The following is a 23,833-nucleotide window of genomic DNA, read 5'->3' as shown; positions in this document are numbered from 1 at the left end:
AGCTTGTTTGTATGCTGCTTTGCTCGTGTAGTCTGTGTAGAGAAGTCATTTCTTGGCTCTTTTCTGATTTCTTTTCAGAGCAGTGGGAAGAGCTCAGTGCTGGAAAGCCTAGTGGGGAGGGACCTTCTTCCCAGAGGGACTGGTGTGGTCACCCGGAGACCTCTCATTCTGCAGCTGGTCCACGTTTCACCAGAAGATAAAAGAAAAACAACAGGAGAAGAAAATGGTAAATTTCAGAGCTGGAGTAAGAATTATTTTAAAATGTTACTCCTTTTTTTTTTTTTCCTATTTTCAAGATATGAAAGTAAAAAGTTGATTGGTGAATTGGGAAATAATAGTTATAGCAAAATCAGAAATCTTGTGGATTGGTATCAATATTTAATATGAACACTTGGAAAGCAGAGACAGGTGGATGATCCCTGAGTTTGAGGCCAGGCTGGTCTACAGAGTAAGTTCTAGAACAGCTAAGCCTACACAGAGAAACCTTGTCTCAAAAAAACCCAAAACACACAAAATAATTTGTATTGACTTGCAATGCTGAGTCCAGTTGAAGCTGCTTCTTGTACTTGCCCTGGGCTCACTCATTTGGATTACACATCGCTTTAGTCTAAGAGAAAAGCTGTTACTTACAGAAAGATCACTTGGTTTTGTGAGATGAGGTAGTTCAGACTGGCTTCAGAACTACCGTATAGCTACAAATGACCTCATACTTGAGAGCCTCCTGTCTTTTCCTCCCAATTACCTGACTACAAACATATGCTGCTAATGTCCAGTTATAGGAAGAGATTTCTTTTTAAATGTATAACTAATTTTATTTTTATAGTAAGGCTCACCTCTCTATCATACACTATTTGTACTTTTAAAGGTCCTCTCTTTTGCCATGTTCTGTTTATACTACCTAAACTGGGTTTTTTTTTAAATAGATATGAATAGTAAGACCAGAGTATGAGTATATTCATAGATTTATATAGCTGAATCTTTTAAAACTAAAATTATTTTAAGAAATGTTCTTTATTCAGAAATTTTAAATTGTCCATGATACATATTTTGTCCTATATTAATCATATTAGTGAGTTTTGGAGTGTGAGAGAGTAATCCATTCAGTATCCTGTTCAGTTCAATGTCTGACTTAGATTCTGTCTCCTAACATTCTGTAAAACTACTCCGACTTTCAGAGTGTCTCTAGCGATCGCTATAGCTGTTCTTACCTGCAAGGATTTGTTTTCAGTGTAGTTTTGTCTTGATTATCTTCTGACTTGAGGTGGGGTGATAGTATCGCAGCTAATTTTTTTTCCCCGTTCATCATGGAAGATATTGGTGGTGTTGACTCTGATTTCATTTTAAAGTAGGTGGAGAAACTTGTCATGAGCATCTACTATGACTTTAAAACAGGGACTCCAAAATAACTGAAGAAAGTTCATGAGCTTGTAGGTATTAGTAAGTAATATTTTATAACAGACAGTCAGCTATATAGGAACCCTTTAATTATTAGGTATTTTCTTGACATACTAGTTATTTATATTTTAACATTTATTATTGACGTTCTTTTTGTTTTATTTATTCTATTTTGTGACGAAGTTGGCTTATAAAAGTTTGAACCCTGACTGTAATCATTCTTGGCGACCTGTTGCTTAGCCTCAAATATCAGAATACAATTTTCAGGATTTTGTCCTCACAGTTAACATCAAACACATTACCTATACCTTAAACCAAGACTTGGAGAAACTTAGGGCTTTAGGGCTTTTTTTTCCTCAGCCATTTCGAAAGGGCAGTATCTCTATCAGAACTGTGATGTTTCCTTAAATAAGTTGTTGCTTGTAAAGAACGAGTATAGATATGCTGGTTCCTTGCTTATATGCCCAGCATGTTTTGTTGATGTGGGGGGCAGGTCAGTAAAACTGCACATTTTTACCAGCACATACATTATTCCAGAACTTAGGCCCTGCTATGTATTTGTGTATTTACATACATTTGTGCATACATATATATACATATATGTGTCTTTGCCTATAAAGAAGAATATCTATTGTGCTCCCATTTAAAAGTGATAGACCTACTTTTGAGTACAAAATAGGTGCAAATTTGAATATTAAATTTCATTCTTATTCTACCATAATTCTTTGGCTTCCTTTTTCTAAAGGTTTTGTTTTTGTTTCTTAACATTTCTATTTTATGTGTGGATATGGTAAGTGTGTGCTATGGTAGGTATGTTCCAGTCATAGGCCAACTTTGGCGAATTGGTTACCTCCTACCATGTGGGTCTGGGGCTGGAACTCAGGACATCAGGCTAGGTAGCAGCCCCCACTCTTGAGCTACCTTGCTGGCTCCTTACTTCTCATCAAAGCCACCTGCTTCTCTACATAAGCACTTTAGGCTTATCAAGTCATTCTGACATTGTGCAAATCAAGAACTAATTAAAACAGATTAACATTCAGTTTGGATTTAAAAAACATGAACAGTGAGAGAAAATAGTTTGGAAGAAAAGTTTTGAAGAAAGCATAACAAATAAAGCCATTAAAAAGTTAACAACAAACCCAAACTTTTTTGTATATGGGTCTTTTTAGTTTTTTAACAGTTCCACTTTTATTTATTTACTTTCATTAGTTTAAATTTATGAGGGGTACAGCCTCTCAGATTCAGTCCAGTGGCCTTTGTAGGAACTTCACTTTGGAATTAAGAACAAACTATTCCACTATTTCTATGGGCCTGAGTTACCACGACTACTCTTTATTTTGTTCAGGTTGCCTCCAGGAGTCAGTATTGTTTTTTCCTTTATACATGTAAGTGCATCTCTTGCATAAAGGAATTCAGTTTCATCTTGGCTATAAAACCTTATTATAAAAGCTCCTTGGGGTTTTTACATAAGAGAGGTCCAGTTACTAATAATGAGTTAAGAACAGCACATTGTAAGATGAAACAAAGTATAGTTTTAAACTGAGGTCTGTAAAAGTTGGCTGAAGTATTTTGTGTTTAATGTATATAATAATAGGAAATACAAGAATTGTGATCGTAGATTCCTGTTGGATTGAGTTCATGCATTTGAAGTTCTGTGGTGTTTTGCTAAATGCAATTTTTATTTCAAAGAAAATATCCTTATGAACAGTCATTTTTAGCAAATAGCATTTGCTTACTAATTCTGAGTTTGAAAGGATGTGCTTGATTATCATATTTCCTAGGCTTTTGAAAACCAGACAGGTTATCTTTTCCCACAATAGGCTTTCAAATATCTCAGGCAAACATTTTTAGAGTAAAATGAAAATTCATTTACTAAAATTCTTAAAAAGTTAAAGCATCACACACAATGTGCAGTTTATTAATATAATAAATATATTTGTTCTTACAATTCTAATAAGTTTTGAGTAATTGAGTGCTTATGCACATTTGAAGTGTAATAGTGTTTCTACACACTTGAGTGTTTTAAAAGTTTTAAGTCTTAGGGATAAGCACTAAAATTACTTTGTGCTATTTCTCTTTAACTACAGACCCTGCCACATGGAAAAACTCAAGACACCTTTCCAAAGGTTTCCTTTATCCATTTGTTTTTAGCCCTCCCTTTTTTATTATGCCTGCATGTGTGCTTATGTACCCGTACAGGCTGCGTGCACCTTTTCCATTTTTATTTGCCTGTTTACATTGATTGCAGGTTTTGGTGGTTCTTGTTAGTGTTTTGGCATTGCATTAACATGCAAGCCTTTTTGGTGGTAGAATTTAATTTTTACAAAAATATAACTGAAGATACTGAAACTTTTATATGGCCGACTAAGTTAAAATACCCCTTTTGTATGTAGTAGTACCTCTGTGAGTTCTGTCACCTAGATTAATCTGGTCTTTCAAAGGTCCTTTTTGGAAGAAGGTTCTAAGCTTCAAGTAGGTGAACATTTTATTTGCAAAAAGGATCTGGTTTTATATAACTTTGTTCTAACAAAGAACCATATGCCTCTTACTAAATAATACTTATGTGAAAGTCTTACTTTTATTTCAGGTGACTTTTATGCATTAAATATTTTAAATCATTAAGATACTTAAGCTTCCGAATTTGGTGAAGGCAGAATAGCAGTGCTTGGGTAAGATGTCAGGAGCAGACTGTGACTGGAAACTAGCCGAGTGTCAGTTCCTTACATACATATATATTTCTATTTTCATTAATTTTGCATTCATTTCTGTTCTATAATTCCATAAGAAAATATAGATTTGACCTTGGGAAAAATCACATTGGCAGTCTGCATTCCAAGCCAGCTACTACCCTGTCACTGAGAGCTCTATATGTAGGCAACAAAAAAACAAAGTTCAATGATTTTCAAAAATGGAAAAATTAGCTTTTTCATTCATATATTGCATGTGTTTTTAACTTTAATGTTATATACACATTTGCCATATAATTTTTTTTTGCATTATCCAATGGAGTTTTAATTTTTTTTATAGTTCTTTAAAATTTTTCATTGCATAAATTGCTTTCATATATAAGATGTATGAAGGAATTATTATAATCACAAATAGGAAATGAACAATTTATTTGTAAACAATAGATTTCAGATTCTGGGAAGGCTTGCAGGCAACTCTTCTTGAAGTTAGTCCTGCCTTTGTCGTCTGTGTCGTGCTTTAAAAATGTGAATGTGTATTTAGCAGATCCTAAAATTAAGACATTTGTTAACTTGTAGTTAAAAAATAAAAAGTTTTCTGCGTTATCTTTTTAAGTTCCTGATTATAAAACCTAATTTCCAGTCTTTAAGAAATGAGTCTTTCTTTCTCTAGGAGTTGAAGCAGAAGAATGGGGTAAATTTCTTCACACCAAAAACAAGGTAATCACTAAAGAATATAATGAAATAGCATAGAAAATAACATTTTGCAAAGATAGTAGAGAATAGTTTCTTACCCGGAGTGTGTTTCTTGTTTCCTATAAAATAGAACTTTTCTCAGTAATGCTTCTAAGCACAGTAGTTTAACTTGACTTGATCCTGCCTCATTTGGAGATTTTTTAATATGGTGACATCAGGCAACTTTGAAACAAATCTTGCAAAAATGTATGTGTATGTGAGGAATGTGGACTAATTTTCTGCAGTAAATCCTTATATATTCTTTAAATGTGGCCTCCACCCCTTAAGAATGTCTGATCTTATTTAGATTATGGTTCTTTTTTGTTTCAAAAATTTTTAGCTTTACACAGATTTTGATGAAATTCGACAAGAAATTGAAAATGAAACCGAAAGAATTTCAGGAAATAATAAGGTAGGCATTATTCCAAACCTGGAACCCTTTTTAAAAAGTAAATATATTGCTGAACATTTCCTGTATATAATAATATATAAGTATATTACAAAGTGATACTCTCCCCCTCCCTCTAGTACTGATGGTGAATGTGGGGCCTGGTACATGCTAACTTAAGTGTTCTTCCACTGAGCTATATATATTCTAAAGCTTTAATATATATATATTTGGTTTTTTGATATTATTTTGAGACAGTGTCTCATGAAATTACTCAGGCTAGTCTTGAACTTGGGATACTTCCTGAGTAGCTGGAAATTACAGTTTTGTGTTACCAAGGTTGGCTTGTAACTTCATAATCTTAATCTTTTTTTTTTTTTTTTTTTTTTTTTTTTTTTTTTTTTTTTTTTTTTTTTTTTTTTTTTTTTTTCTAGACAGGGTTTCTTTGTGTAGCCCTGGCTGTCCTGGAACTCACTCTGTAGACCAGGCTGGCCTCGAACTCAGAAATCCGCCTGCCTCTGCCTCCCNGTTTCTTTGTGTAGCCCTGGCTGTCCTGGAACTCACTCTGTAGACCAGGCTGGCCTCGAACTCAGAAATCCGCCTGCCTCTGCCTCCCGATATTCATGCCAGGCAGTGGTGGCCACACCTTTAGTTCCAGTACTTGGGAGGCAGAGGCAGGTGAATCTCTGTGAGTTTGCAGCCATCCTGGGTCTACAGAGAGTTCCTGGACAGCCAGGGCTACACAGAGAAACCCTGTTTCAGAAAACAAAACAACAACAAATGGAGTATTCCACAGACTTATAAAAATTTAGGTGATTAATTATCTCTCTTGGTGTAAGATGTGGTAGTTTATATCTGAATTCCCAGAATTGGGGTAGTAGAGGCAGACAGATGTGAGCTACACACTGAAATAGTTTCGTAGACACCAAAGGCTAGGGACATAGGTCAGTGGTAGGCTGTTTAGTGGAAAGGCATGAACTAGATCTCCAGCAACACACACAGTTTCTTGTCTATTGCTGTGATAAATACCCTAACAAAAGTAAGGGGGAAGGAAGGTGTTTTCCCATTTACAGTCCATCGTGGCAGGGAAGTCACAGCAACAGAAACTTAAGCAGCTGCTCACATGTTCAGAATCAGAAGAGAATATTGAGTGCATGAATACATACTGATTTTTAACTGTCATTTTCTACATATATAGCACTCACAATTCAGATGAGTCTTTCTAATTCAAGAGTGATAAAGACCATCCCTACAGACATGCCCTTTTCCCAAGTGATTCTAGTTTCTGCCAAGTCAACAGTTAACGCGGATTATTTGACACAAACATACGTGTGCACACACACACACACACCTTAAAACTTTATACATATAAAATATTTCGTTTATGTTTTGTGCACTTAGTTACATAGTACTTGTTTACAGCCACATATTTTATAAGAATGTGAGAATTTAAACCAAGTGTCTAGGATACTTTTAATGACAAAATCAGCCTCGTTTAAATCCTTCTTGTGCCCTTTATTGTCACTACTGTTTTCTTTTTATATTTTTTATATTTGCTATTCTATGTTACCTGAAGGAACAATAACTCTCACAAGTAACCTTGAGCTTAGTGATAATATTCAGTATATATTTGTTGCCAGGCAGTGTGATGAAGTAGTTACTTCCTGACAGAAAGACATTTTGCATCAGTGTTAACACTGTGTGCCAGTTGAAAATATTTATCCTTTCAGTTATAGTGCTTTGCAGATTGTCAAACTCTCAGCTGGCACCTTGGAGTTAACTGCTGTTGTCATCACACTTCCCTAAATGTCTACACCAGCTATACCTGGACTGTGACAGGAATATAACTAGATTATGTCAGGGATGGCTTTTCATCTTGGGGATCTGAAAATTGAGATATATTGCCTGAGCAAACTCAACTATGTATGTACAATTTTGCCACTTGATGTTCAGATATCTTTGACCAAATTAATGGGAATAGCTTCTTATATATTACTCTTTCAGTTTACCACCATCAGTTCAGAAACATCATAATTTTGGATAAATGAAAAATGCATTATTTTTAAGTACTTAATCTGTTAAACTCTTTTTTAAAATTGGCATATACATATAAAAAAGTGAAATGGTATAGGGAGAAAAATTGTAGAAATTAATGGTATGAGGTTGTGTAGGATGGTAATCCTACTCGTTATTTGATTTGCTGCCTTCTCATTCGTGTGATTCATTAAACTTTTATTATTGAAAGATTTTAGGACCGTAGTTTAATAAATATTTTAAGGCATCTAAAGTCTATGTACTTGACTCTATGTACTTAGAAATGTAGCTTACTCTAGCATTTCATAATTCATTGAAATTCAAAATGATTATAATATATTTGAAACTTGTTTTTAGGGGGTAAGCCCTGAGCCAATCCATCTCAAGGTTTTCTCGCCCAACGTTGTCAACCTGACACTTGTGGATTTACCAGGAATGACCAAAGTAAGGAATAGCTGTTGCTTGAGGTTTTGTTTAAAGGACTGTGTTTTGTTTTCCATTTAACATTGACCTAATGAGAATAAGCAGTTGATTTCACAGTTTATGTTACTATCAGATCATTTTATATAGTTGATCCCTTCTTTCTCCTTAAAATACTTTCTTTACCATGGCTCCCAGAGTATTGCATCTACAGTTTCATCTGTAACCTTGCTGGCTACCCCTTTTCAGTGTCTTTTGCTGGTTTCTTCTCATCTCACCAAAGTCTTTAATCAGAGTTCATTTTTTTGGACCTCTTGTCCACTTTAGGTACTCATAACACAATCTAATTAGGTTGATAGTATTATCAGCGCATGAATTTGAATATGTGAACATTCAAATTATTTCTAGATACATGTCCAGCTATCCACTTGGCATACACATTTAAATGTTTGAATAAGCATCACAGCTTTACTGTGTCTACTACCAAATTCCTGATCTGTCCTTTAACTATGTTGGTCCTTCTGATATCTTCCCTATCTGAATATATGACAATTCCACTTTTCTAATTGATCAGCCAAAACCTTACAGTCATCATTGAAATTTGTTTACTTTCTATCTGCCTTCCTTTCATCAAATCCTCTGGGCTTTCCTTATTTTTATAATATATCCAGAATTCTATCACCTCTAAGTATATTTATGGTAGAAGTAGTAGCTCTTGTTATTTGACTTGGATTACATAATTAAAGTTACAAAATAAATAATAGTTCTCTCTTGTTTTTTTTACTTTTGGTAACCATACTATTCTATTAAAATGAAATTTAGATTGTCATTTCTTGGATTAAAGTCTCGTCAGTGACTTCCCAGTTACCTCTTTATGAAGAGTACAAATTTAAGTTCTTATTACTTTCTACTCCTGTCTTGTTCTCTCACTTCATTAGTTTGTATATTTAAACATCTCAGGATGGCCTTTAACGGTCTGTAGTGGTGAATGATTTTGAACTCCCTGCCTTCTACTCTCCTAGGTCCTGGGATTACAGGCCACCACACTCAGTTTAAGTATTATTCATCTTTAATTTCTTCTGTTCTGGGTGTCTACCCTTGTTATTCACTCAGTGTGGAATGTTCTTTCCCCAGATATCTATGACTATTTCTTTTGTCTTTAATTTCTGCTCAGTCACCTAAAAATCATTATCTAATTGAGGGTAGGTCCCAATTATTCTGTTTTAAATATCATTTAAAGCAACAATTTAAAAGCATCATTCCCCAGCCTCTGTTCTGTTCTGCTGTACTCTGTGTTCTTGTTAGGCCTGTCTGCCACTTGGATGGTGAACTTATGTGTGCCTATTATTTACTTGTTTATGATTTGTGTGTGCTTATTATCACTAGGACAGCTCATCTGGATGCAGTTGATTTTCAGCAGTTTTTTACATGATTTATGCTATAGTGAATTTCTGATATTTGGAAGTGACATTTTAAGGCTTTGCCCAGACATCTCTATAGCACATTATTAATTTATTTTAGCTATTTTAAGTGCAGAAATACTTGTATTCTATGAATTAGATGCATGGAAAAAGCTGATTTGATTTTGATTATAGTTCACCTTTGGTCTAGGTACCTGTAGGTGATCAGCCCAAGGACATTGAGCTTCAGATCAGAGAACTTATTCTTCGGTTCATCAGTAATCCCAATTCCATTATCCTTGCTGTCACTGCTGCAAATACAGACATGGCAACATCGGAAGCACTCAAGATTTCCAGAGAGGTAGATCCAGATGGTAAGGACAGATGTTTACATTTAATGGATGTTGATTTACAGTGGTAAATCTTTCCTCAAGAAAAGAATTTTATTGAAAGGAGTGTATCCAGTTAGTAGAGATCTTAAAAATGCTTTCTTTTCTAATAAATTTAAATAGCAATTAAGATGGAAAATAGTTACTTGATTGCTATAAAGGATAGGTAAAAAACAGTACCCCATAAGATATATATTTTCAGTAACTACCCAATTATAATTTTAACATTAAATTACTATGTAAATGAAATTTCAACTTTTGAATTGCCAATATTTAAGAATAAATAACTCATAATAATAGATTATTATGATACAGGAAATAATTATAGAATCTACTTTCTGAAGATTTAAAACAAAAAACACTAGACAAGCTCAGTATAGAAGAGAGTCTTTTAAGGCATCTCTTTATAAATCATTCTTTACCCAGATTGTGATTCAGGTGATACTTGGGATATTAGAGGTATCTCTGAGCCTGTATGAAATGCTAGCTTTATAAGTGAGTGGGTAATTGACCCATAAGGAAACTGTTTTGTCACCTAGATACTTGAAGGACCAGCATCTGTGTTACAGGTTCTTTTATGCTTTGAAAATTAATTTCAAATAAAAATTTGATAGAAGCTGTACAAGTATAATTAAAACTTTCATAATTAGTCAGGTATGGTAGTGCATACCTGTAATCCTAGGACGTGGGAGGTAAGAACCGGAAAAGGTCATCTTCAGCTACAGTGAGTTTGGGGCTAGCCATATCTGAAACCCTGTCTCTAAATACATACATATATGCATGCATACATATATACATATATACATAAATACATAACAATAATCATGCAATAAGATTGAGATACATTTGATCTAGTAATCTTTTTGGGGGTGGGAGGTGGTTTGTTTTTTGTTTTCTATTGTGTTGTTTTAAGACAATATCCCACTATGTACCCTGGCTGGCCTGGAACTTGTTGTGTAGAAGATGATCTAACAACCAAAATGGCAATACATTACAGGGAAATCATTTCAATCAATATTAACATATAATATCAAAAATTTAAAACTGGGGCTAGAGAGATGTGAATTGCAAATGTGTTTCCAGTGCAAGAGTGAGGACCCAGGTTCACATCTCTAGAAGGCAGGCACAACGGAACACCTTAGCAGCCCCAGTGCCGGAACCAGAAGGAGAAGGGCAGACCCTTGGAGCTTACTGTTCAGCTAGTTTAACCAATAGGTGATTTCGAACTTCAATGAGAGACCCTCAAAAAAAAAGGATGGAAGGTAATTTAGGAAGATATCCCATGTATGGACTCAATGTAAATACACATGCATAGCACATACACATAAAAGCAATTAGGTACAATTTAGAAGTAACTTCTTAGTGGGGATAAGATAATGTGAAATGGCCGGGCGTGGTGGCGCATGCCTTTAATCCCAGCACTCGGGAGGCAGAGGCAGGCAGATTTCTGAGTTCGAGGCCAGCCAGGGCTACACAGAGAAACCCCTTCAAAAAAAAAAAAAAAAAAAAAAAAAAAAAAAAAGATAATGTGAAATGACTATAAATAGTGATTTGTAGATTGGGAACAAAAGAAAATATCCATAACTAGGAAACTGCCTATTTGAGGTCATACCTGCAGAGCAGCTGGAATTGTTACATGTATTGATGTGGAGTGCTGTATTTACTTTGAGGAAGAGCAACAACTCCAGTCAGCAATTGCATTTTACATTTTCATATGAAAACTTCTCTGGAGCCCGGTGAGCCATGTAATACCAACAATCCAGGAGGCTGAGGCAAGAGGATTACAAGTTGAGGTTAGCTCAGGCTGTTGTCCACTCAGAGAGATACTGTTTAAAGAATCGAGGGCTTAGCAGAGTTTTGGTTTAGCAGGTTGATTGTTAAGCAAGTGATTTGCTGCTGAGTCTGAAGATCTGAAAGGAGAGAACAGACTCCCTCCCGAAAGTGGTCCCCTGAACTCCTATATATGCAGTTCTACTTAGATGCCCCTTTGATTCCTTCCACCCCAAAATAAATGAATAAATGAATTCTTTAAAATACCCTTTTGTATACTAACATCTATGTTGAATTTATTCATAGTTTCCCCAAACTAAAAACAACTCAAATATTTCTCAAATCAGGACTGAATAACCAAATTAGTTCAAATCAGGACTGAATAGCCAAATTAGTACACCCATGTAATAAAGAGCACTGTTGAACAGTGATTGCTAACGTCTACTACAATGTCTACAAGGCGGACAGCACTCCGATGAGTCATGGTGAATGAAAGACATCAGTGGCATCCTTTCACATAACATTCTAAGACTTACAAAAGTAGGGCTGGGAGATAGGTTCGATTGCTTAGCAAAAGGACATTGCCGGGTAATAGTGCTGTTATGTAGTAAAGTGGTATGCACTTGTTAGAAAGAACCAAATGAAAATCTGGGGGTGTAGTTCATTAATACAGTAGTTATTTAAGCTTGCCCAAGTCCCTAAGATTTCTTCCCCAGCACCACCAAAGGGATTGGGCAAGAGCAAGATTCTACATAGTAAATAACTATGGCTCCAAGAGATTCCACACCCTCGTATGTCCTCCAAGGATATCACCAGCATATGTTTGCATGTACAAACATGTAGAGCCACACATATAAACATAAAATGGGTAGAAATGTTGACCTAAGAAATAATAAGAAATTACTTACGGAGCTAGAGAGTTGATTCTGTGGTTAAGAGCACTTGCTAATCTTCCAGAGGACCCACCACCCTCTTGTGCCCCACCTCCCAACCCCCGCATGCACAAACATATACACACTCATATACACATCATTTTTTAAAATTAAATTACTCATGCAAACGAGTTTTAAAATTGTATGCCATATTTAAATTTATTTTAGATAAAGTATGGGAGGCAAAGGGTAGAAAAATATTTAACAAAATGGTAGAAAGGGCAATGTGTTAAGTAGAACTATAGATGAAAATTTTCCTTTACTAAACTTAATGCTGGTTTTTTAATGGATGCTCTCTTCCCCTTCCTTTTCATATTTACCAGGGCGCAGAACTCTAGCTGTAATCACTAAACTTGATCTCATGGATGCGGGTACTGATGCCATGGATGTATTGATGGGAAGGGTTATTCCAGTCAAGCTTGGAATAATTGGAGTAGTTAACAGGTTAGCAATTTAAATGGAATAAAGGGGCTGGAGAATTGGTTCTGTGGTTAAGAACACTTGTTACTCTTAGGACCAGAGTTTGGTTCCCAGCACACCCATATTGAGTAACTCACAACCACTTAAAACCTCGGCTTCAAGGGATCCATCACCCTCTTGGTCCTCCAAGGATACCACCAGCATACATGTGCTCATATAAACATGCAGATGCACACATATACACATAAATAAAAATAAAATCTTTTTTTTAATGAATAGGATAAGAATCATAGCATTCTCATTTTAAAGCAAGTCTAAATTTTTGAAAATCAGTCTGAAATGTGATACTGTCCTGTGTTTCCCTCCTGTTCTAATGCTTATATTGCTGCAGAGGTCAATGCACTGTAAAGAGATGAAGTTCATAATATCTCTCTGAAATATTTTTGTGGGTTTTGGTGGTGGTGGTAGTTTTGATTTTTTTAAGTATGAACCTGTATGTGGAGGTCAGAGGACAATTAGCAGGACCCAGTTTCCTCTTTCTCCCATTTGGGTTTTGAGGTTTAAACTTGGGTATCAGGCACGGCAACAAGTGCTTTTACATGGAGTCACTTCCAAGGCCCTTTTTAAAAAGTATTCTTCCTCTCTGAGTTTTCTAATAAAAAATGTTTCTAAGGTAATCAGTAAAAAAACAGAAGATGATTTACTAATTAGCTTTTGCAAATTCTTGCCTGCTATTTAAATTATGTATAAGGGCATTGGGTAAAGAAAATAAATATTGTCTAATTTGTGCCTAATCAATAAAATTTAAAGGTAGTGGAATTTTAATGATTATTTTTAACCCCATATCATTAGTAATACTGTGTAATTGCCAAAATGTAACTTGGAAACTTTAAAGATACATCCTAAAACTTGCTGGCATTAAAAACTATAGAACAGAAACAAACCAACTGCTGTTGAGTATCTCTTGTTGCAGTTTGCAACAGTGTTGTTGGAATTCTCACAGGGTGGCAGGGCTAGTGTGGAGCAGTGGTAGTTTCTCTTCGGTCAGAGATGCTCTATGGTAAGGAAACTAACTAGTTGTCAAGAGACCAAGTTCTAATTCTAGTTTCTACATGGTCTGGATATAATAGACTTTAAATCACTTGTAATAACATCTTTGGCCCTCAGGTCATTTAAAAACTAAAATATTTTATTAAGTGATATATAAGGTCCATTCCAATTCTCTCTATATGTTCCTCCATACATTCCTTTCCACATTTAAAGAAAACCTATCTATTTTCTTTTCAGGCAAGCATGTGCTATATATACTACTGCATACTATATTTGTAGATAATTACACTTTCAGTTAACTTTAATTTTTGGTAGAAATCAGTCACCTGCCCATGGATAAAATAAAGCCGATTAAGATATACTTGCATTTGTATATCAATCTAAAATGTACTTAAGGATACCGCTTTAGCTTATGGTTAATAGTAACAATGAAGCTGATACTCTTCATCTTTTAAGTTCAGTCAGACAGTTCAAATCTAGGCTGTCTGTGCCTTCCTTGGGTGAGTTCATTGAGACATCAGTGCCTTGTATAAAGTGTAATGATGATGTCTGCTGCGGAGCATCACTCGAGGAGTAAGTAAACAGCCGTGTGAGAAGTCAGGAGACATCATCTGATGCAGCCGCTCATCCAGAGCAGACCCTAGTTGAACAAGTTTGTTATTTTTCAACCATAGAAGCCAACTGGATATTAACAATAAGAAGAGTGTAACTGATTCAATCCGTGATGAATATGCTTTTCTTCAAAAGAAGTACCCATCTCTGGCCAACAGAAATGGAACAAAGTATCTTGCTAGGACCCTGAATAGGTAACATTTTCACTTTTTGAAGATGAAATGTCTTTGTTTTGCCAATAGTTGTCCTAGACTGTTCCTGTTTTGTTTCATATCTTTTCATACTGTTCCCTCCAGCGTTACTTCTGGGTTCCTGTGAAGCAAATGTCTGTTTTTATTGGGATGTTTGATATTAAATCATGTAGTCTGGAGTGAGCATTCAAATAATATTCTTAATTGGGAAGTGGATTTTTTTTTTCCAATTCAAACTCATTTCCCAAATTACTATTATATGGTTTAATACTCAAAGAAAATTTGTTCAAATAAAACATTTTCAGTAGTGTTTACAATCAAGTAGTAATAGCAGAATCTTTAGGAACCCCATCAAAAGGAGTTTACACTTTGTTGAAGCCTGGATCCTCTGGAGTGGAGATTTCCAGTTCATTTAAAGTTGACCTAAGTTCCAGATAGGGGTAAATTTACTTATGGGGTCTTCCTTAACAACCTCCAAAATGCAAGCAACACCAGCAAAATCCTTTAACTGTCCACACGCTTACAGAGCAGCAGCAGTGACTCAGGGCTTGGAGTCAGACCCTAGTGGAGTCTGCTCATCTCTGTGCAGTTCATAGCCGTCTATTTCTGGCTTGCTGAAGTGTTATCTAATGAAATCAAAATATGCATCTGTTTTATGTGAGCCATAAGAACAGTAGCAAGCCGACTGGACAGCATCAATGCCGGTGTCAAGTGCAGGAAGTTTTGGGGACTGATGTCAGCAGGGCAGTTGCTACCACAGTACCTTGACTGAGCAGTTAAGAAAAATTTCACAGGATTTTGAGCTTTACTGAGATATTAGATGACTTCCAAACACTTTATGTTTCATGAATTTAGTTAAAATTTTCAGTTATCACATGGTGTGGTTCAGCTATCACATTTATTCATAATAGAAATAACATGAGTTCCATACCTACAGTTCTGAATATCTACTATTAGTGTAGGAACTAAAAGCCTTCCTTTTATATAAGGAGTAAAGTGAAAACCATTATCTCTCATCCTGTAGGTTAAAGGGAAATGAATTTGGGTCTTAATGAGATGAGTTTATTTATAGTATACTAAGTACCTATTGTAATTAAACCAAAATTACAGGTAGATTGGACCAAGTGGCTTACTTTACTGTGACACAAAAACAATGTGCATTATTTGTTTGACCTGTGGTTTTCTAGCAGCCACTAGGCTTGGTAGCTAAAGGTATACGTGAAAAGAATTAACCAACACAGCTTTTGTGTAAGTTTTTTAGACTAAGGACCTCTAATTTAAGATTGCCGTATTTCTTATTGTTGCGCTATGGTGGAGGAGCTAAAAATTTGTTTTCTTATTCTTACAGTTACTCAGATGAACAGAGTACTTCTGAATTTTCCCCATATTCCGTACAGTGTAATTCTTTGCTAGATTGTAACTAGATGTCCTCTAACTCACTTCTGACACTATTTACATAGAGTCATCATCACAAGGCCTGTTTGTTACAGGATTTTCCTTGTACTTCAGATGTCAAGTGACAGCAGAAGTTATGAATGTGCCTCCCTGGTGATAGGTGATCGGCTTCAGGGGATACTCATTTATGTTTGCTCATGTATAATGAAAGGTTATTTATTATAAAGGGTACAGGTAATGCAGTTAAAAGAGATAGCTAAGGTAAGGTCTATGGAATGCTGACACATGAGCTGGGCTTTACACTCTTTCTGGGCATGCCTTGCTACACAACCTTTTTACTTCCATGAACTTTCTACTTGAGTTATGGCCGCTTCCTCATACAGATGTGATCCATGACTTCACTAGCCATTGGTGATCAAGTCATCTGGGACTGAACATCCCAATCCTTTGCTCTTTCTCGTCTTTCTGGTAACCAGCCACCAAGTCCTCGGACACGTTGAAGATCTGAGTACTTGAAGATTTGCCCTTTTTACACATTTTTAATTGACTTGTTTAAAAGTATCAGAATACCTAATTTTATGCTACAACCCTGCTTTTCTAAACTTTCAGGTTACTTATGCATCATATCAGAGATTGTTTACCAGAGCTGAAAACAAGAATAAATGTCTTAGCTGCTCAGTATCAGTCTCTTCTAAATAGCTACGGTGAACCCGTGGATGATAAAAGTGCTACTTTACTCCAGCTTATTACCAAATTTGCCACCGAGTATTGTAACACGATTGAAGGAACCGCAAAGTACATTGAAACTTCTGAGCTGTAAGTAAGAAGTTCGAAACGATTTGGTTGCTTGGATTATAGGATCTTTAAAGTGACTTAGACCATCTGTGTTTTATTATCCATAAAACAGGAATATAAATGTGTAGAAATGATAGGAGGAGTATTGTGTCATATGTTTATAAATTGTGTAAAAACATGGTAAAGTTACTGGTTTTTTAAAAAGCAACTTTTTTTTTTTTTTAAGAATCTCCATCCCCAGTTTCTCAGGCTGTCCTCAAACTCATGATCCTCTTGTCTCAGCTTCCTACATAGCTAGAATTTTAAGGCCATGCATAATGTCGGGCTTTGAAGTGTTTTTGTTTGTTTGTTTGTTTGTTTTTTTCTTTAATTTTTAAAGTAAAATTCATCCTCCCCCCCTTCACTTCCTCCTTCCCCACCTCTTTCCGCTCCCCTAAACCCCCGACACAGCAGACATGTGGCGGTCAAAAGACAACTATCAGAAGTTGACTTTCTCCTGCCACCTTGTGAGATTGAGCGATTGAGCTTGGGTTGTCAGGCCTATTCAAGCCTAGGGAGCTAGGGAGGGGCAGATGAACAGCTAATCACCCCAGATGTCTATGGGTGACTGATGTCACCAGAGTCCGACTTGATGAGACTAATGAATGTACTGGGCTTGTTTACAGAGCACATGCAAAGTTAGCTACAGAAGTGTGGGTAACCTCATAATAGCTATCTTGATGCCTTGTCCCACCCCATACAGTCTCATGGATTCTGCATTACATGCCCTACCTTCAATCACCGTTTCACTTCCTTTACTAGTCTCTCATCTCCCAAGATGACTTGCAACTGAGGGAGGGAATAATTTCTGGAATCCCTGGTGAGAATCTCCCAATTTCTCTACAGCATGTTTCTTAATCTATGAGTCCTAACCCTTTGGGGGTTGACTGACTTTGATAGTCACCTAAGACAATCAGAAAACACATATTTTTATTTTGATTCATAATAGTAACAAAATTACAATTACAAAGTAGCAACAAAAATAACTATAGTTGTGGGTGAACACAACATGAAGAATTGTGTTAAAGGTCTGAACTTTGTTTCTGTAACTCCTTCCATGGTATTTTGTTCCCCAGTCTAAGAAGGAACGAAGTAGCCACACATGTGTTTTGCAAATTGTATCTTGGGTATTCTAAGTTTCTGGGCTAATATCCAAAGGAAGGACCATCTAGAGACTGCCCCACCTGGGGATCCATCCCATATACAACCACCAAACCCAGACACTATTGCATATGCCAGCAAGATTTTGCTGACAGGACCCTGATATAGCTGTCTCTTGTGAGGCTCTGCCAGTTCCTGGCAAATACAGTCATCTATTGGATGGAACACAGGACCCCTAATGAAGGAGCTAGAGAAAGTACCCAAGGAGCTAAAGGGATCTGCAACCCTTTAGGAAGAACAACAATGTGAACTAGCCAGTACCCCCCAGAGCTGTGTCTCTAGTTGCATATATAGCAGAAGATGCCTAGTTAGCCATCAATGGTAGGAGAGGCCCTTGGTCTTGCGAAGATCATATACCCCAGTATAGGGGACTTTGGGGATATAGCATTTGAAATATAAATGAAGAAAATATCTAATAAAAAAGTCTTGTTTTCGAAAAAAAAAAAAGAATTGTATTAAAGGGTCACAGCATTGGGAAGGTTGAGAGTCACTGCTCTATACGAATGTCAGTAGCTCTAGTACTATTGCCATAGACCTAGCTACTACTGTTACAGTCCTGCTCTAGTTTCCAAGTCTATCAGGACAAAGTCCAAGATAGCTTCTTGTTACTCTGTAATACTAACTAAGCTATCTCACCAGCTTTTAACCTTTAAAATTGTATTAGTTATTTTTCTATTGCTGTAATAGACCACCCAGACCAAGGCAACTTGCAACTTAGGAAGTAGTTTTGTTTTGGCCTGATGGTTCCCAAGGGACTAGGAGTCCATCACTATTACAGTGGGGAGGCAGTAAGCAGGCATGGCACTAGAGCAGCAAGCTGGGAGTAAACTACAGTGGAGTGTAGCTTTGAAACTTCACAGCCTGCCCCCAGCGACATCCTTCCTCAGCCAGGCCAAATCTAAACCTACCCAAACAATCATGTCCAAACCAGCAAAAGAATAATCATGCTTAAACTAATTAGGGTATGGGTTGCTTAGGCAAGTACTCTGTGACTGAGGTGCATACCCAGCCTAGTTACTTCCTTAAGACCCATTAAAAAGTTTTGATTTAAGGCTAATGAGGACATTGTAATAAATTATCCTTTTTATGAGGTTTATTAGAAGAGATTTCAAGTTTTAACACCATAGACAAATAGGGAAGACTGCTGCATGGGGAACAGGGGCTCCAAGGAGAGTTCAGGTCCACATGGCAGTCAGTCCATTCTTACAGGTTTTAGAGGAAGGAGGGTAGGAAGATTGAAGTTTTCTTCTTCTGTCCTAAAGTTGGCCATTGTTAGTTATAGCCAGTGAGAGCTCAGTTTGAAAAACAGGCCTGTGATTGACAGGCCTCTCTCTTGGGTTGGCCATCGCTGGGATTTGGTAAGGCAAGTATGTTGGTTAGTTTTATATCTACCTGACACAGGTCTCTACCTTTTGGGAAGAGCAACTCTTACTTTGAGACAATGCACTCATAGGGTTGGCTATACACAAGTTTGTCAGGCATTTTCTTGATTGATTGATTGATTGATTGATTGATTGATTGATTGGATTAATGTGGGAATGCCTAGCCCATTTTGGATAGTGGTCTTAAGTTCTGTAAAAACACAGGTTAAACAAACCAATAAAGCACACTCCTCCATGACCTCTTGCCCCTATTCCTGTCTTGAGTCCTTCCCGTGATCGCTTTAATAGGGACTGTAAGCTATAAGGAAAAATAACCCTTTCCTCCCCAAAATGCTTCTCTGGTCATGGTGTTTATTATAGCAGTAGAGACTTAAGACAGAGGGGAAAGTATGACTCGAGAAAAAGAAGTCATTTTAGTTCTAGAAATCAAGTTAGTGTCTACATTTATCATTGTTGAACCAGTACGGAAGACCTTTACATGGTGGTCTGGGCATGACCAGCACACATAGTATATAATTGGTAGTGAAAATGCACATACATAAAACAAAACATAAAAACAAAATTATCATTATTTTAACCAACCAGAGATTATTCCTGCTGTTAACTTACACATTACACATCTGCTATAAGGCAGATAAATGCCTATATTTTATCAGGGGCTATATATCTTGACATCATTTCTTCAAATCAGGATGTCACAAACAACTTACTGCCAGCAGTATATAAAAATACATGACCCTAAACATTCTGTTTTCCCCACCCTCCCTTTCTCTCCCTCTCTTTTCTGTCCATATACTCAGTAAAAAAACAAAAACACTTTAGATTTAAGGATAGAGACCTATGAAGTTGCCGACAAATATATAGAGAAGTCCCTCAAATCTCTCTCCCAGCGTATATGCATCAGAATGAAAGCATGTGTCATCTGTGTGGTACTGGTTTTATAGGAATAATGGATGCAAGTGTGCACAGGCTAATAGGGGCTTATGCTAATGCTGAAAAGCCTCCGAGGCCAAACTGACAGGACTGATTCTCTACAAGCAGGCACTGAGTAGTTAATAAGTTAGTAAGTGAGGCTGTGAAGGTGAAGCTCACGCTGCAGTGGAGCCCTGAATATTTGAAATGCCAAGACTGTTGGCCATCTAACAAGCTGCAGGCTTAAGAAAGAGTTTGTATACTGTGGGTAGCAGAGCTGGGATGTGGGGTCGCCCAAGACCCTTGCTTGGAACTCGCATCATTCCATCATGAGCCCAGACGCTGCTGAACATGGAGCCACAGGATGTGTTGCTTACCTTGCTAGGTGTCTGTTTTGCTTTGTTCTCATCCTGCTGTTTTTTTCTTCCTCCCTCTATAACTAAGCAGACTAAGAATGATATTTATATATTATAAAGTTTTTAAATAAAAAATTTAGTATTTCATGACATTTGGAAATTATATAAAATTTAAGTGAAGGCTATATGTTTTATTGTAGTGTATCTATATTCAAGTCACTTTTTTTTTAATTAGGTATTTTCCTCATTTACATTTCCAATGCTATCCCAAAAGTCCCCCATACCCTCCCCCCAACCCCTCTATCCACCCACTCCCACTTTTCAAGTCACTTTTTACAAATTGTTTTTGTACTGACAGATTTCCCAATAAACACCATAAAGGTACATGGTACAAAATCAACATAAAAAATCCTTAATATATATCAACAATGTACTCTCAAATAAAGAAATTAGGAGAAATACCCTATTCAGATAATTCAAAAAAATTAAATATTCATCAAAAAAGAACTTCAAGGCACTTAAAAGGGGAAATCTTGTCCTGGATTGACAAAATTAATGTTATGAGAATGGCCGTGAAACCAAAATTAATTCACAGACTTAATGGAATATCTATCAAAATTTGATGTCATACTTGATGGATTTGTAAATACAAGAATTTTTATGAACCCACAAAAGGCCACATGCCAACCTCAAATTATACTGTAGAGCTATAGTGATAAAGACAGTCTGGTACTGGCATAAAAAACTGACAGATGTACCAGTAGAATAGAGCAGAGGACCCAGAATTAAAATGAGAACACTATGCCTGGTTAATTTTTGACAGTGGCAAAAACATTCATTTGAAAAAAGCCTGTTCAACAAGTAGTACTGGCAAAACTGGATGTCCACAAGCAGAATTTTTTACCTTTTACAAAAAATAAATTCAAAATGGATCAAAGACCACTGAAACTTCTAGAATTTGGGATAGGCAAGAACTTTCTGAATAGATTACCAAAACACAGGACCTTGTCCCAATTATCAACATATGGGGACTACATGAAAATACTTCGAAGAATCTATTAGCAGAGCAAACAGCCTATAGAATAGGGAAAACAAAACAAAACAAAAAAATGTTACTAGCTATACTTTAGAAAAGATGCTAATACCAGAATTTATAATGAATTGCAACAACTAAATACCAAGGATATAAAATCCTAATCAACAAGTAGGCAAATAAATGGAATAGTTTTAACAAAACCACACAGATGGCCCTTAATTATTTTAAAAAGTGTTTTGAGATACTACCTCACCCCAGTCAGAGTGGTGTTCATCAACAAATTTGATAGAATGTTAGAAAGAGAGGATTCCTTATTCACTGTTCATGAAAGGTGCAAATTAATAAATCCATTGTGAAAATGAGCTTGCATATGACCCAGCTCCTTCTGGGCCTATACCCAGAGAACTCCATGACCTACCAGAAAGATAATTGTGCTCCATGTTTATTGTTGCTCTATTCACTAAAGAGTTGGAATCAACCTACTTATCTAACAACAGATAAATGTATAATGTATAAACATTTATATATAAGTGGAATAAATACTACTTAGCTCTAAAGGGAAAAAAACACAAAATTTGAAAGAAATGTAACAGATTCACAACATACTTCAAGTGTATATATATTAAGAGAGAAACCCTTATTCATTTTTGTTGATATATAAGTTAATACAACCATTGAGTTTTTGATAAGACTTTGTCAGAAAGTGAAACAACCTTAAAGCTTAAAAAAAGATGTAACTTGTAGCTCGTTTTCTTTGTAGTAATGCATATTCCTATAATTCCTTGCTTTCCAGATGCGGTGGTGCTAGGATTTGTTACATTTTCCATGAAACTTTCGGGCGAACCTTAGAATCTGTGGACCCACTAGGTGGCCTTAACACTATTGACATCCTGACTGCCATCAGAAATGCTACTGTGAGTATATCTAACAGCAGAAGGTTAGAGCTTCAGCTGCTTAAGCATGTTTTAAATATATGTACAGTTTATTTTGTTCTCATACTTGAAATATTTTTTAGGAAAAAGAACAAAAATGGGATTTGTTTTTGAATCCTTTGGAAGACCTGAAATTGTACATAGCTATAATAAGAAGAAGCTAAGTTTTGTGTTTTCAGGGCCCCCGTCCTGCTTTATTTGTGCCTGAAGTTTCATTTGAGTTACTGGTCAAACGTCAGATTAAGCGTCTAGAAGAGCCCAGCCTACGGTGTGTGGAGCTGGTCCATGAGGAGATGCAGAGGATCATTCAGCATTGTAGCAATTACAGCACACAGGTATTGTGAATGAGAGGGCTCACCAGAAAGTTCTGTTTTCATAGAATGGGAGGAAATGAGCTAAAAGTAACACCATTAGCTTCCTTACCTGAGACTGATTTGAAATGCCATTCTTAAATGTAAGATCTAAATGTAACTCAGTACTCTAGTGATTGTTTCATTTCCAGTTAGACAGACTAACATTTGTCACTTCTTTATTACATTCAGGAATTGTTACGGTTCCCTAAACTTCATGATGCCATAGTTGAAGTAGTGACTTGTCTTCTTCGTAAAAGGTTGCCCGTGACAAATGAAATGGTGAGCTTTTGTCTTGTTTGAATTGCCGTTAGTTTTCATGAGTACATAATATTGTTGACTTTCTTGAGTAGCTGCTTCTAGAAGTTCTGTGCAGCCATTGATTTTTGTGGGAAATCCTTTGTCTCTGGACTCAGTAACCAGACCTTTGCAGCAAGCTTACATTTATTCTAAAGCACATCGGGGTAATTTGGCCTCTTTCACATTTTGCTTGTTCTATATCCTAATGATAGCAGTTCCGATAGTGAGCTGTAGCTGTCCACTCCCATCACTATAAAAATGCTGAAATGAAATTATGCTTATGCCCCCAAGTGGATAGCAGTTTTTTGTTTTCCTTCTGGCAACTAAAAATGCATTTGAGCCTCCCTTTTGAAGTTCATGAATAATATTCTTGGAAGTCTTGGTGATTAGAGTCAGAAGCCTGAGCCTCATCTCATACCCACCAGCATCATAGAGTCACTGAAACTTCATGTGACCAGTTCTGCACCGTTAAGTGGTATTCTGAAACTTGAGACAGTACAGGGCAGCCATGAGAGCCTTGGTTCCTCTTGTATGACCTCCATATTTTTACATGTACCTTGTTAATTTAACTTGGCCAACAAACAGCTATTGGGCTAACAAGTAGCTCACGTTGTGTTCATTTGGTACTTGGTAAGTAATACTTAGATAACTTTTCTTTTGTTCAGAGTTGGCAGTAGGGGAATTCAGTTTTGGAGAAAAGCTGTGACCAGAAACATTTAGAGACTAGAAGATAAAAAGACATTAAGGGTGGCCGT

The 23,833-nt window shown here is 36.4% G+C and overlaps 1 protein-coding gene across 14 annotated transcripts in view; it reads left to right on the top strand.

Moving 5' to 3' along the window:
• The window catches only part of Dnm1l (dynamin 1 like), a 47,023-nt gene that overhangs the window by 13,612 nt on the left and 9,578 nt on the right, over positions 1 to 23,833 (top strand). For 4 of the 14 annotated variants that reach the window (XM_029470348.1, XM_029470346.1, XM_029470354.1 and 1 more), the window contains exons 2-13: positions 79 to 244; positions 3,483 to 3,521; positions 4,753 to 4,799; positions 5,155 to 5,226; positions 7,594 to 7,680; positions 9,268 to 9,430; positions 12,471 to 12,591; positions 14,292 to 14,423; positions 16,425 to 16,631; positions 22,290 to 22,410; positions 22,608 to 22,763; positions 22,971 to 23,060. In XM_029470348.1, coding sequence (XP_029326208.1) covers positions 79 to 244; positions 3,483 to 3,521; positions 4,753 to 4,799; positions 5,155 to 5,226; positions 7,594 to 7,680; positions 9,268 to 9,430; positions 12,471 to 12,591; positions 14,292 to 14,423; positions 16,425 to 16,631; positions 22,290 to 22,410; positions 22,608 to 22,763; positions 22,971 to 23,060 — 1,401 coding nt within the window. The remainder of the gene's footprint in view (positions 1 to 78; positions 245 to 3,482; positions 3,522 to 4,752; positions 4,800 to 5,154; positions 5,227 to 7,593; positions 7,681 to 9,267; positions 9,431 to 12,470; positions 12,592 to 14,291; positions 14,424 to 16,424; positions 16,632 to 22,289; positions 22,411 to 22,607; positions 22,764 to 22,970; positions 23,061 to 23,833) is intronic. The other 10 variants (XM_029470356.1, XM_029470353.1, XM_029470350.1 and 7 more) reach the window with 3 other exon arrangements.

The sequence above is a fragment of the Mus caroli genome, chromosome 16 (assembly GCF_900094665.2).
Source record: "Mus caroli chromosome 16, CAROLI_EIJ_v1.1, whole genome shotgun sequence".
Taxonomy (NCBI): Eukaryota; Metazoa; Chordata; class Mammalia; order Rodentia; family Muridae; genus Mus; species Mus caroli.
Note: the sequence above shows the minus strand (reverse complement) of the source record. Positions and strands in the feature narration are given on the sequence as shown.